General features: G+C 32.6%; 1 protein-coding gene across 1 annotated transcript in view; it reads right to left on the bottom strand.

The window, feature by feature from the left end:
- GLIPR1L2 (GLIPR1 like 2) overlaps positions 1–15,061 on the bottom strand; it is a 54,329-nt gene that overhangs the window by 20,823 nt on the left and 18,445 nt on the right. The window contains exon 3 of the mRNA XM_051962476.1: positions 8,993–9,096. Coding sequence (XP_051818436.1) covers positions 8,993–9,096 — 104 coding nt within the window. The remainder of the gene's footprint in view (positions 1–8,992; positions 9,097–15,061) is intronic.

Genomic DNA, 15,061 nt, shown 5'->3' with positions numbered 1-15,061 from the left:
TCCTGATGGGGAAAGTTGCTGGAGTCCAGAAAGAAGAAGAAGGAAAGCCGCCCCTATTAAAACAGGGGCTGAAGAAGAAGAGAAGGAGCTGACCCAAGAAACACCCAAAACTGTCATGGTGGAGAGATGACTACCCTTGCTAGACTGGCTTAGTGATTAGATCCAACATACTTCCTTTCCCATCCCCTTCTATTGTATTCCATAGGCTCTATGTAGCCATTTTTTGTATTGTTACTTCTTTTGCTTTTGCTTACTTTGCTAGGATGCTTGATATGTATTCTTAAAAATTCTTTAGAGGTGCTTACAGAAGAGCTTTTCATTCATTAACATGTGAACACTTGGTCTTGTTTAACAAAAGAGGGGGAGATGTTAGAAGCAATGAAGCACTGCTCTCTCTTTAAGCTGTGTCCCAGAGCCTGTATGCTCCAGGTAGGTAGGGCAGGCCCATAAGCTAAAAAGAGGCTTGGCTTCTGAGGCAGGAGGTTGTGTCTGCAAGGAGTTAAAGGAACTGCTAATAGGTTTCTTGAGATGGCAAGGGGTGTGTCCTCTTGCTAGAGTTTTGATGATTACCACTTTATAATATAGTTTGAAATCTGATATTGCTAGGCTGCCATCTTTCACATTAAAAAAAAAATCTTTTAATTTTCTTAACATTTTATTTTTCAAGTTGAAATGTTTTATTGTTTTTTGAATTCTATAATCTAATTCTTTGGTAATTTAATTGGTGTGGCCTTGAGTAAGCAAATTAACAGGTAGAGTTGTTTTTGTTATTTTGATTTGGTCTAAACTTGAGCAATTCATATGTGTCCAATTGTTGAGACCTGTCTTTATTTGTGTGAAAAGTATTTGCAATTTTTGTGCATTTAGTCAACTGGATTTGCCAGTGTATTATATCACTTGCAGTTATTTTAAGTTGAATTACTCTTTCTCTTCCCACTGGACTTTGTTGGTAATATAGAAATAGTAATTGTTTAAACTAGTTTTTTAGTTGATTCTATAGTGTTTTCTAAGTATACCATTATATCATTTTAAAAGAATAACAATTTTGTTTGCTTACTGCCCATTCTTATTCCATCCATTTACTGTTCTTTACTTGTTATAGCTAGTATGTTGAGTACAATACTGAATAACAGTGGCGATAATGGACATCTTGTTTCACCTCTGATCTTACGGGGAAGGCTTCCAGTTTATCTTCAATACAGATAATGTTTGTGGATGGTTTTAGATAGTTACTACTTATCATCTTAAGAATAGTTTCCATTTATATGCTTTATATAATTTCTTTTTTGAGCCAATTCTGATGAGAATGAAGTTATTCATTTATATCCTCTTCAAATTTCCTCTCCACTATAAAAGCTCTTCCTTGTGCATCAGTCTTACATAATTTCCCCTATCTTTTCTCTTCCTCCTTTCTTCCAGTAAATCTCTTTCTTACCCCATAATTTTTAGATTATTTTTCATATAACTAACACATATTCATGCCACCTTGTTCTCTAGAATCCTTCTAACTGCCCTAAGTTAGGTCTTTAGGAGTTACATGTAACATACTTCCATATAAGCAGTGTAAACACTTCAACTTTATTTATTTCATTATGTTTTCTCTATCATGTCTGCCATCTCTCTTTTTTAAGTCATATTTGAAAGTCAAATTTTCATGCATCTCTGGTCTTTTTTTTTTTTTAATCAGGAATGCTTTAAAATCCTCTATTTCATTAAATATATTTTCCCCTTGAAGGGCTATATTAATTTTGTACTGAATATTCGTATTTGTAACCCTAGGTCCTTTGCCTCCCAAGATATATTTCAATCCCTTTACTCTTTTATGTTGATAGCTGTGTCTCTATAATATTTGAATTTTTTTCTTTTTGGGTATTAATTATTTTCTCTTTGAAAGCTCTGGATTTTGGCTCAATGGTCTCTGAATTTTTTATTTTGGATCTCTTCCAGGAAGTTATTAGTGGATTCTTTCCATTTCTATTTTACCCTCTGATATCCAAATATTAGGGAAGTTTTCCTTTACAATTTCTTAAAAGATGCCTAGGCTTTTGTTTTTGACATTTTTTTTTCCAGTACCATTGTTTTCTGATGAGTAATTTCATATTTTCTTCTATCATTTCATTCTTAGATTATACTTTATTGTTTCTTATTGTCTCGTTGAGTTATTAGCTTCCCCTTACCCAGTTCTAATTTTTTTATTTTATTTTTATTTTATATATACATATATATATATATACATATACATATGTACATATATATATATATATGTTTTATTTAATAATAACTTTGTATTGACAGAATCCATGCCAGGGTAATTTTTTAACAACATTATCCCTTGCACTCATTTCTGTTCCAATTTTTCCCCTCCCTCCCTGCACCCCCTCCCCTAGATGGCAAGCAGTCCTATATATGTTAGATATGTTGCAGTATATCCTAGATACAATATATGTTTGCAGAACTGAACAGTTCTCTTGTTGCACAGGGAGAATTGGATTCAGAAGGTAAAAATAACCCAGGAAGAAAAACAAAAATGCAGATCGTTCACATTCGTTTCCCAGTGTTCTTTCTTTGGATGTAGCTGCTTCTGTCCATCATTTATCAATTGAAACTCAGTTAGATCTCTTTGTCAAAGAAATCCACTTCCATCAGAATACATCCTCATACAATATCGTTGTCGAAGTGTATAATGATCTCCTGGTTCTGCTCATTTCACTTAGCATCAGTTCATGTAAGTCTCGCCAGTCCTCTCTGTATTCATCCTGCTGGTCATTTCTTACAGAACAATAATATTCCATAACATTCATATACCACAATTTACCCAGCCATTCTCCAATTGATGGGCATCCATTCACTTTCCAGTTTCTAGCCACTACAAACAGGGCTGCTACAAACATTTTGGCACATACAGGTCCCTTTCCCTTCTTTAGTATTTCTTTGGGATATAAGCCCAATAGAAACACCCAGTTCTAATTTTTAAAGAGTTATATTCTTCAGGGAGCATTTATAAGTTATGATATGCAAATATAATGGAATATTATTGTTCTATAGAAAAATATGAGCAGGCTGATTTCAGAAGAACTCAGCTGTAAAGCTTCCTCTGCTCTCTCTGGAAAGACATACATGAACTGATGCTAAGTGAAGTGATCGGGATCAAGAAAACAAAGGCAACTGGATTGTGTGTTGGTAAACTCTTCTCTGTGGTGCAGTGATTTAGGGCAGTTCCAATGGATCTGGGACAGAGGATGACATCTGTATCCAGGGACAAAATTGTGGAGACTGGATGTGGATCAAAGCATAATGTTTTCACCTTCCCCCCCCCCTTTCTCATGCTTTTTTTCCCTTTTGGTTTGGTTTTTCTTTCACAATATGAAAAGTATGAGATATGTTTGAAAGATTATGTATATTTAATCTTTATGGGATTGCCTGTTGCCTTAAGGAGAGAAAAGATGGGAGAGGTAGGGAGAAAAATATGGAACATGTATTTGGAAAATATACTACTGAAAATTAAAAAAAAAAGTAAAGTTGGATTCTGCATTTCTTGGAGATAAGGAGGACATTGTCCCTAACTTCAGGGTTGTGTGTGTGTGTGTGTGTGTGTGTGTGTGTGCGCGCGCGCGCGCACGTGCGCGCACCGCACACATGCCAGCACGTGCTGCTCTTTGTAGAGCTAGTTCTGAGCAGTTTTAAGTTTTTGGTGCTTCCAAGATAGTGTGATCCAAAGAAAATCAATGCTCTATTGGTCTGTGCTCTAGTCTTTACCCAGGAAAGGACTCTATTCACTAATAGCTACAAACACTATGTCCTCTTAGTATCTCTGCTTTCTTGTGAACATTAATGTACCTTTTCACATTAATGGAATTGCAAAACTTTGCCCACTCTTGTGCCCAATGATAACATAATTATAATCTCTTTCTGATCCTCTTAATATCTCTTGGCTGAGAATTCCCAAGACTCCTGATGTTGTTTTCATAGCTGTGTCCCAGGTCCACAGTTTGTGTTGCTACCTCCTCTTTTTACTTGCTAAGTTGTCTTGGGATGGAAAAAATGTCTCATCCTGACCCTTTTATTGGCTTTGCTACAACAGAATTTGATTATTTTAAAGCTACCTCGAGAGGAATGTTGGAAGAACTCGGCTGTAAAATTTCCTCTGCTCTCCCAGCTTCATTCCCTAATGACAGATATTCAACCTCTGAGAAATAATTTGATTTTTTTTGCAAATACTCAAAAGTTATTTTACCTCATCTACCAAAAATTCATGATTCAAAGCCAAATCATCATTACTGTTCTTAACACTTGTTTATGCATTAAACAACTATTATAAGCAAGGCTCTTTTGTAGATAATGTGGTGGATACAAGAAGAATGAGATTGTCTTCATGAAACAATTTATTATGGGAGATAAGACATATATACAAATAACTCAAAAGTAGAATGTGCAACTGCTATAAGAGGAAACAAAGTGCTGTGAGAGCTCAGAAGAGGAGCATATTTTTTTCAGCTACAGGAGAACAGGGAAATTTTCATGAAAGATTTGAGTTAAGCACAAAAGATGGGTAAGTGCTACAAAATAAGTGGTCATGGGTAGGAAATTCTAGGTAGAGGGAACAAGTGAAAAAGATGTGAAATGCACAGTAGTTCAGTTTCATTGGGATTCAATTTCTCATGAATATATCTTCTGTTTTCTTTCCTCTTTATTTCTTTTTGTCCTTTTTTAAATTTATAGAATGTTCACTAAAATGAGGCATACTCTTTGGCATTATCATAGTGAACAGTGGAAACCTTCTAAGTATTTACAATGAGGTAAGAGAAAATATCCCTCTTCTGCTCAGTTCAGAGCCACTCTAGAAATAATCCTTTGTGGACCACATTTCATGTTGTGGATATAGTATGTCCCCTTTAACACCTTAGTTCCAAATAACTAAAAATGGTGACTTCTCTTCATTAATAGACTTAACTCATAACTAACTTGCGCTGTAAGAACTAGAATTTTTGACTTCATGGAGGATCAAAGAAACACTTAACAAAGTTTACAAAATGTTCATAAAAATATCAACACATTTGAATGGAAATAGATATGACTTCAGACAGTTTCCTGAATGCTCTTGACTTTGTCTAACTCATATGCTCTTTTGGCTAACCACAAAGAAGCAATCTTCTTTTCTTTTCCAATTCTCTCCTTTTCCTCAGGTTGAGTGGAGCACAGAGATTATTACATCCTTATGTTCTTGTATCCTCCCTTTTCCTTTTCTCTTCCCTTCCAATCAGGAAGAATGGGAATGCTTCTTAATGTTGCTCCAAAGTTGTTTTCTATCATGACTCATTTTTCTCTGGTAGAAAATGGTATGCTGGGGAATCACTAGGACCTCTCAACTTTTCTGAGGGCAGATATGGACAAAAAGCTATTTCTTTAGGAGTAAGACGAAAAAAATTGATGCCTTCTGTTTCCTTTTCTATTTTTCTTTCACTCTCCTAGAAGATGAGAAGTACAGGTAGCTTCCAGTCCAAGTGACTTGTGGAAGGTTACACATCTAGTTAGGATAGACTGGAATTTTGATATTCCTGACTCCAGGTCAGTGCTGTATCCATTAAGCCATGAACCTGGATGATTGGGAAGGTGGTGATAACATTAGTAGAAATTCAAAATTAAAATAAAGTGTGAGTTAGAAAGGAAAGGGGAAAATAAATTAATGAGTTCGTTTTCATAAATGTTGAATTGAGGTGCTGATAGTCTGGATCTTCAACAAATATTTACAGAAAACCTATTCATTCTCAGTGCTAAAGATAACAAGGAAGTACATATGAAGATGTGAAATGTAAACTATAGGAAGGCAGTTGCTAAAGTGTTATAAGCTTATAGTCTCTCATCTCTCCAAAGAAGGGAGAGAGATACATTCTCATATCTATTCTTTGAAGCCAGGCTTGATTCTTCTAATTACATAGTAACTAGTTTCATTATTATTATTATTATTATTATTATTATTATTATTTTTACCATTACCATTATTCTTTTTAATTATTGTAGACATTATGAAAACTGATTCCTTGGTTTTGCCTATTTCATTTTGTATTACATTATGTATTTATATAGTTTTTCCTCCCATTCATCATTTCATACAGTTCCATAACATTCTATTACATTAATGTCATATTATAGTCATTTTATAATTAAGGAGCATCTACTTTGTTTTCATTTCAGTTCTTTGCTACCTACCCCCAAAAAGTTCTGGCACATGATTTCACATGTATAATTGATTTAATGTTGTGTGCCCTCTGAATATATGGGAGAAGAGTGGGTAGAAGGAAGAGAATAGAGAATTCAATTTTTTAAAAAATTGATATTAACAGTAATTTTTAAAAATGCTACTATAAATAGCTTGGTATATATGAGACCATTGTTTTGGACTCTTGCCTTTTTAAAGCATATACTTTCTAGTGGAACCTCTGCATCAAAGGATATAGGAATTTTAGTCACTTTCTTAGTATAATTCCAAATACCTTTCCACAATAGTTCAACCAATTCACAGTTCACCAGTGGTATGTATTAAGATCAACCTTTTTCTACAATATCTCCAACAAAGACTAATTCCATCTTTAAGCATCTTTACAAATTTTCTGGCTGTGAGGTGAAACTTTAGGATTTTGTTAATTTGTATTTATTTTATTCTAAATAAGTTGGAGCAATCTTTCCTATTTATGGTTTATCATTTCCAGAATGATACTTTGGATCCCCCCACCCCCAAGCTACTTTGAATATTTATTCTTTAGAAATTCACAAAATCAACACAATAGTGACCTACTGGATAAGCGGATATACTACATTTATGCATCAGGCATCTTCTTTTTGGTATATATGTTTCTTTTCAGCTGCTGGCTTCTTTTCCAGAGATTTCTTTGCTGCTGGAGACTTCTCTCCCCAAGCTTCTTTTCTGCTGGTTTTTCTTCATAGCAGAAGCTTTTCTTTTGCTCTGAAACTTTCTTTGTTCCTGTAAGCTTCTTGTTATCTACACATTTCTTTTCCTTCTTCTTCTTCTTCCTCTTCCTCCTCCATTGATAGCATAAGATTGTTGGTTATTCTTTGTCACGTTGATGTCAACAAAATTCACAATATATGAACAAATTGGAAGCTCAAAGGCAGCAAACAATGTAACATTTTTGCCAGATACTTCACCCTTTTTGAAGTATACAAGTATCTATGCACATACACTAGCCATGGTAGACAAGGAAGAATAAAAGCCATGCTCCTCTTCCCTCAATATCTCCTACAGAAAAAGGTAGAATAGTTTTGAATGACTTCTCCAAACAGGACAGAATTTACCTGATTAAAGATCATCAGTCATCAGCAAATGAAAAAAAATTTTTAAAGTAATGGTTGTTTAACAGTTACATAGTAGAAACCAGACAAAATTATTTGGTAATAGTTAAAAATCTGAAAAAAATATATCAATGAACATACAATTGTAACATGCAGTAAGAAATAGTGAATATGAAAAAAAGATTTCTATGAAATGTTACAGAATAAGCAAAACTAAAAGGACAGACTATAGCAATGCTAACATCTACATTTGAAAAATCTTAGTGATTCAACTAAAAAGTTAGTTGAAACAATAATTTTAGTAGAGTAGCAGGATATTAAAAAACCCTCAAAAATCAGCAGCATTTCTATATATGCCCAACAAAACTATGAGAAAGAGATAGTGAAAGATAACCCATTTAAAATATCTGTAGACTGTATAAAATACCTGGGAGTGCATTTGCTAGGAATTACATGAATAAAATTTTAAACACTTTTTATATAAAGTCAGATTTAAATAACTGAACAAATATTAATTGTTCACTGATGTCCTATTATATAGGAGCTAATATAATAAAATAAGTAATGACAATTCTACCTAGTCTATTTATTGAATAAGTATTTATTCAATAATATCCCAAGTAAATTACCAAAAAATTACTTTATTAAGCTAAAAAAATAATAAAAATTAATTTAGAAGACCAGAAGGTTAAAAATATTGGATTAAAGAAAAAAGTATAATGGAAGGAGGTTTAGCAGTACAAAATCTTAAACTCTATCATAAGGCAGTAATTATCTTCTCTTCTTGTTTTCTATAAAATTTTCTATTTTTGAAGTTATTTGTGTATCTACATTCTATATAAGTTTGCTGAAGTTAATGCTGAAGGCCCACTGATTTTTTATATCAATAGGCCTGTGCTCTAGACATAAATTAAATCTGCAGATAATTATCTCTACATGCTAATTCATAATTGTCTGTAGTACCTAATCAATGCCACTTTAATAATTTTTTAAATTTCAGGTCCTTTCCAATATTGGGATATTTAAGACTATGACTTAAAGGGTTCCTAGAAAATAATATTTTAATATTTTGCTGTTTACATAATATGAATCCTCAAAGAAAAATCAATATGTCTGCACTTGTCCCTCTAATAATATATTTTAAAAATATATATTTTACATTTGCATAGCATCCTACAATTTATAAAGTTATTTTCACATATGGACTATAAGGGTTGGGAAAACAATCAGGAAAATATATCAGCTTTTCTAAATATTTAATTAATTTACTAAATTGTTCTGTTCACACATACAATAACAACAATGATGACAACCAACAACAACAACAAAAATAATTAATAACTAATAATCACTGGGTCAACAATTTTCTCTTGATGATTTTCTCTTGAAATTATACTGGATTTTGGACAAAAGCAGTTCAGCACATCAATAGGAATAAATTCAAAGCTCTCTTGAGTATGGTAGGACCTAACAGAGATTGCATTCTGCTGACACTGCTATTATTACTTTCTACTGACAGTTATATGCCAAAACTAAACCACTGTAAAATAATATGAAGACTACTTTTGTTGATCTTCACCAATAGTTAGTTAAACTAAGCCATGGAGGAGCACTAATCTACATGAATAGATAAAATTACAGTTTAGAGGAAAAAATATTAAAACAATAAATATAAATAACTTACCTCAGTGCATAGTTACATATGAAATGTGCTGCATTCAGAACAGTTCCAATACTAGGGCATTCAATAACAGCACAGCCAATTTTATAGGTAGTGTCCCAAACAAGCTAAAAGACAATTTTAAAACAAAACATTCAATTTAATACTTATGGTTTACTACTGTGGATGGACATGAAATGGACTTTAGTATTTGTGTGCCAGTAGGAAGAAGAGAATGTTGCTGAACAAAAATTAAAATATTGTTCTGAGAGTTGCTTAATGGATCTAGTACAAAGAACTAAAGTTGTTTATTTAAAAACTGAAACAGCTAAGGTATCTCCTATCAGAGGGTCGTTGAGGTAATATAATATATCCCATATGGTTAACATTACCAAGAGCCTTTTAATTAACTTATTTGACAAAACACTGCTCTTCTAATCTAAAACATTCTTTTATGATGATTCTTAAACATAAATAACTCCCAGGATTAAGCTTGAGAACATATAAAGACTACTTTATCATATTTGTCAGATTCTGGCCAAAGCCTAAAAATTCTTCTTAAAGACTACTTGTAAATAAATGTGCCTATAATGACATAGATTTCAAATATAATGTGAAAGTACTATAGGCAAAGCCTATAGATCCAACAGACGTGGGTTTTTTAATTTTTCCTTTTTAAAAATTCAGTCATCCCTCATGAACTACAAAATCCATTGAAAAATACTTTAATAATTGAAATTAAAAGCACATAATGCAAGAATTTAAAAAAAGATATTAAATGCAACTACCCTTTGTAGTAACTAAATTAGGAACTAAAAGAAGTATTAGCAGCAGGCAACAGGCACTCAGGAAAAGATTTACAATAATCTTCTCTACTCAAGTTTTTATAGTTTTAATCAACAGAATATTTTTAAAAAATGAATGTCATATACATTGTAGTTAATTTTCTTTTTATATGGAGAAACAAAATGTATTGCAGTGCAAGGAATAGCATCATTTTTGGCTACTAATACCTCTTTTAGAATTTAATAATTTACTGAATAACATCTAAGCTCCTACTTAAGTGACAGATAAAAAGAGGAAAACTTGTAAGAAACTGGAAAGAACTTTGAAAGAATGGAATGCAGGATTCCTGACAGCAGGAATGGCCATTTTTTACCACCATTATTCTACCTTCCACATTTCTCTTAGCTCTCCTCCCACATAAAAATAAAAGCCACACAAAACAAGTCCATACAGTGACTATGCCTAAAAATGTATATCTCATTTTACACCTCTGTCCTTCATGTCTCTTCAAGGGATGGTGATTAAATGGCACCGAAGATGAAGCATTAAGGCTGGATTCACAAACACTCAAGTTCAAATTTGGCCTCAAGCAACTAGTAATTTGTGACCTTGGGCTAGTTACTTTACCTCTGTTTTACCTAAGCTTCTTATCTATAAGATGGGGATAATAATAATAATAATGATAGTAATTCAAAGGGTTGTTGTGAGGATCATTTGAGATAATAATTGTTGAACATTTAGCACAGCTTCTGGTACCTAATAAGCACTATATTAACATTAACTATTGTTATCGTTGTTGTTGTTACTATTACTTCACAAGGTTTTTGTGAGAATCAAATGAGATATTTGTAAAGGACTTAGAAGAATATCTAAGTTTTGCTGAAGAATGGAGCCAAGATTGTGTGAAAAAAGCCAGTATGATGTCTGAGATCTCCTCAATTTCCCTCAGAAATAACATTAAATCAAGGATTTAAAAGAACTTTGGAAAAACAAAAGCTACAAAAAGTGAATGAGCCAATTTTTCCAATCCAAGAGAACTTAGGACTTTTGGAAAAGTCTGTCTCACTTTTGTAAAAAGGGAGGAGAGAAGAATGTTTGTGGCAGCCCTTTTGTAGTGGCTAGAAACTGGAAAATGAATGGATGCCCATCAATTGGAGAATGGTTGGATAAATTGTGGTATATGAATGTTATGGAGTATTATTATTCTGTAAGAAATGACCAGCAGGATGAATACAGAGAGGCTTGAAAAGACTTACATGAACTGATGCTGAGTGAAATGAGCAGAACCAGGGGATCATTATATACTTCAACAACAATACTGTATGGAATACTGTATGGAAGTGGATAACTTTGACAAAGAGAAGTTCTAATTCAGTTCTAATTGATCAATGATGGACAGAATCAGCTACACCTAGAGAAGGAATACTGGGAAATGAGTGTAAACTGTTTGCATTTTTGTTTTTCTTCCCAGGTTATTTTTACTTTCTGAATCCAATTCTTCTTGTGCAATAAGAGAACAGTACAGTTCTGCACACATATATTGTGTCTAGGATATACGACAACTTATTTAACATGTATAAGACTGCCTGCCATTTAGGGGAGGGAGTGGAGGAAGGGAAGGGAAAAATCAGAACAGAAGTGAGTGCAAGGGATAATGCTGTAAAAAATTACCCATGCATATGTACTGTCAATAAAAAAATTATTTAAAAAAAAAAGACTTTAGAAGAAAAAAATGTTAAATGTTGGAGAGGCTGTAAGAGATCAGATACAATATTATCCTGTTGGTGGAACTAGGAAATGATGCAGCCATGTTGGAAAGCAATTGAGAATCATGTTTGAAAAATTCCTAAATTGCATTTGGACTCAGATATGTCACTAACTAGTCCTACATCCCAAAGAAATTTTAAAAAAAGAAAGAAAAAGAACCTAGATGACCAAACATATCTTTAGCAGCTCTTTTTGTGGTAGCCCAAAATTGGGAAGTGAGGAAATATCTTTCTAATGAGGAATGACTAAATAAATTGAGATATTCAAAAAAAAAGGGGGGGGGAGGAGCAAAATCCAGCGCAGGAAGTGTCCAGACAAAGCAGAAGGAGGCTCCTAGTCATAGCACAGAATTAGCAATTCAGTCCTGACACAGCAGGCCAGTTGTAAGGCCTTCAGTTCCAACATAGCAGCAAATTGCTAGTCCTGGAACACAGGGCACAACAAATGTGACTAAACTGGACCAGTGCAGCACAGTAATCAAGGTATTAGCACCTCAGTCCTGGAGTAGAAAGTCAGTGACTAGGCTTCTAAGAAGAAGCTTGGGACATTGCCTTCTATGCCTCATTAGCAGAGATCAGCTTAAAAAATGAGCAAATTACAGAAAAAAGCTCTGATCATAGAAACCTACTATGACAACCAGGAAGATCTAAATACAAATTCAGAAGACAAAATGTCAAAATGTCTACATGTGAAACTTCAAAAGGGAATATGAATTGTTTCAATTAGTCTTATTGGAAGACCTCAAAAGTTTAAAAATCAAGTAAGAGAGGTAGAAGAAAAACTGGGAAAAGAAAGACGAGGTCTATGAAAGATAAAGTTAATAACTTGGAAAAGGAAGGACAAAAATTGATTGAAGAAAACAATTCCTTTAAAAATATAATTGGCCAGATAAAAGAAAAATCTACTTACGAGAACATTTCCTTTAAGAGTAGAATTGGCCAAATGTAGAAGGAGGCACAAAAGTTAATTGGTTAAGTTAATCAGTCAAACAAAATCAAGAGAATGAAAAATTGAAGAAAATGTAAAATACCTTACTAGAAAAACTTATCTGTCCAATAATTTTTATTGGACTACTTTAAAGCCATGATAAAAAAAAAAAAGTGCCTGGACAGTATTTTTAAATAAATTGTCAAGGTTTTTACATATATACCCTGGTTGCTTGTTGTCTTGGAAAGAGGGAATATGAGGGAAGGGGAGAAAGAAAAAATATGGAATTCAAAATCTTACACAAATGAATGTTGAAAACTACCTTTCAGTGTAAATGGAAAAAATAAAATACAACTGAATAAAAAAATTAGCAAGCCCTGATATCCTAGAACCAGAGAGTAAAACAGTCATTGAAATAATCCATGATCACCTCCTGATAAAGATTCCAAAATAAAAACTCTAAGGAACCATATAACCAAATTCCAGAATTATCAGGTTATGGAGAAAACAATGCAAGAAAGAAACAATTCAAATATCAAGAAACCACAGTCAGGATTACACGGGATTTAGCTTTTACATTGCTTAGAATATATTACAGATGGTAAAAGAGCTTGGATTAAAACCAACAATCAACTATTGAGCAAAACTGGGATAAGAACTCACTACTTGACAAAATTTACTGGGAAAATTGTAAAATAGTATGGCAGAAAATAGGCACTGACTAACATCTAACATCCTATTCTAAGATAAGATTGAAATTATTTAGCCATAAAGGGTGATACTGTAAGAAAATTAGGAAAACAAGATTTAATTAACCTGTCAGGTCTGTGGGAAGAATTTATGACCAAAGAAGAACTAAAGAACATTATGCCAAAATAGACAATTTTGATTACATTAAATTAAAACGTTTTTGCAAAAACAATACCAATGTGACCAAGATTAGAAGGAAAGCAGAAAGGTGGGAAACAATGCAATATAGGTATACATATTTATACAATTATCATGCCACACAAGAAAAAAAGAGAAGCAAAATAAAATGCAAATAAAGAACAACAAAAAGAGTGAAAATGCTATGCTGTGAATCACACTCAGTTCTCACGGTCCTCTCTCTGGTATAGATGGCTCTTTTCATCACTGAACAATTGGTTGGAACTGGTTTGAATCATCTCAATGTCGAAGAAAGCCATGTCTATAAGAATTGATCATCATATAATCATCTTGTTGCTGTGTATAATGATTTCCTGGTTTTGCTCATTTCAGTCTCTCCAGGACTCTCCGAAATCATCCTGTTGGTCATTTCTTACAGAACAGGAATATTATTGTTCTATAAGAAATGATCAGCAGGATGATTTCAGAAAGACCTAGAGAGACTTGATGCTAAGTGAAATGAGCAGATCCAAGAGGACATTGTATAAAACAACAAGATTATAATCCACTGTAATGGATTCAAGACATCCAATAAATCTGTAATGGAAAGTGCCTTCTGCATCCAGAAAGAGCACTATGAAGATTGAATGTGATCAAAGCTTAGTATTTTCATTTTCTTTTTGTTTTTATTTGCTTTTTGTTTTTTCTTTCTTGTATTTTTTCTCCTTTTGATCTGACTTTTTTTTGCACAGCATAATGAGTACGTTTAGAAAAATTGCACATATATAAACTATATCTGATTTCTTGCTTTTTTGGGGAGGGTAGAAAGGATGAAAAGAGGGAGAAAAATTTGGAACACAAGGTTTTCTAATGTTGAAAAATATCTTTTCATGTATTTGGAAGAATTAAGTACTATATAAATGAATATTGAAAATTATCTTTACATGCATTTTGAAAAATAAAAGACTATTGAAATTTTTTAAAAAGTTATATATAACAGACTTGAAAAAAATTGAATGGAGATGGAAATATATACCTTTTTTACAATGGCAAAAAAATCATGTGTTAGAGCATTAAAACCTCACAATCAAATGCAGAAAGGCAGAAATATTAAATGCATCATTTTCAGCTCATGATGCATTAAAGTTACATGTGGTAAGAAACCATGGAAATATAGAATAAAAATTAATTGGAAACTAAATCTAATCCCAAAGAATGAGTGGGTCAAATAACAAATCATAGAAACTATCAATAATTTCACCCAAGAGAATGAAAACAATGAGAAAGCATACTAAAACTTATGGTATGAAGCCAAAACAGTTCTTAGGAGAAATTTTATATCTATAGTTGCTTACATGAATAAAATAAAGAGGTCAATGAATTGAGCATGCAAGTAAAATGTAGAAAAAGAATAATTTAAAAATTCCCAATTAAATACCACATTTGAGATTCTGAAAATTAAAGGAGAGATTAAAAAAATTAAAACTAAGAGCTGATTTTATTCAAACAAATCAATAAAATAGATTAATCTTTTTTAATGTTTTAAAAAAATTAGAAAAAGAAAGAAGAAAAACAAATTACTAGTATCAAAAATGAACAGGGTGAATTCACCACCAATGAAGAGAAAATTAATGCAATTATTAGGAGCTATTTTGCTCAATTGTGTATCAATTGATTGTAATCTGACAATCTAATAAAATGGATGAATATTTTCCAAAAAAAATGATTCTCAAGATTAACAGAAGA

This window comes from Antechinus flavipes, chromosome 5, assembly GCF_016432865.1.
Source record: "Antechinus flavipes isolate AdamAnt ecotype Samford, QLD, Australia chromosome 5, AdamAnt_v2, whole genome shotgun sequence".
NCBI classification, from domain to species: Eukaryota; Metazoa; Chordata; class Mammalia; order Dasyuromorphia; family Dasyuridae; genus Antechinus; species Antechinus flavipes.
The sequence above is the reverse complement of the archived record's forward strand: the minus strand, read 5'-3'. Positions and strand labels throughout refer to the sequence as shown.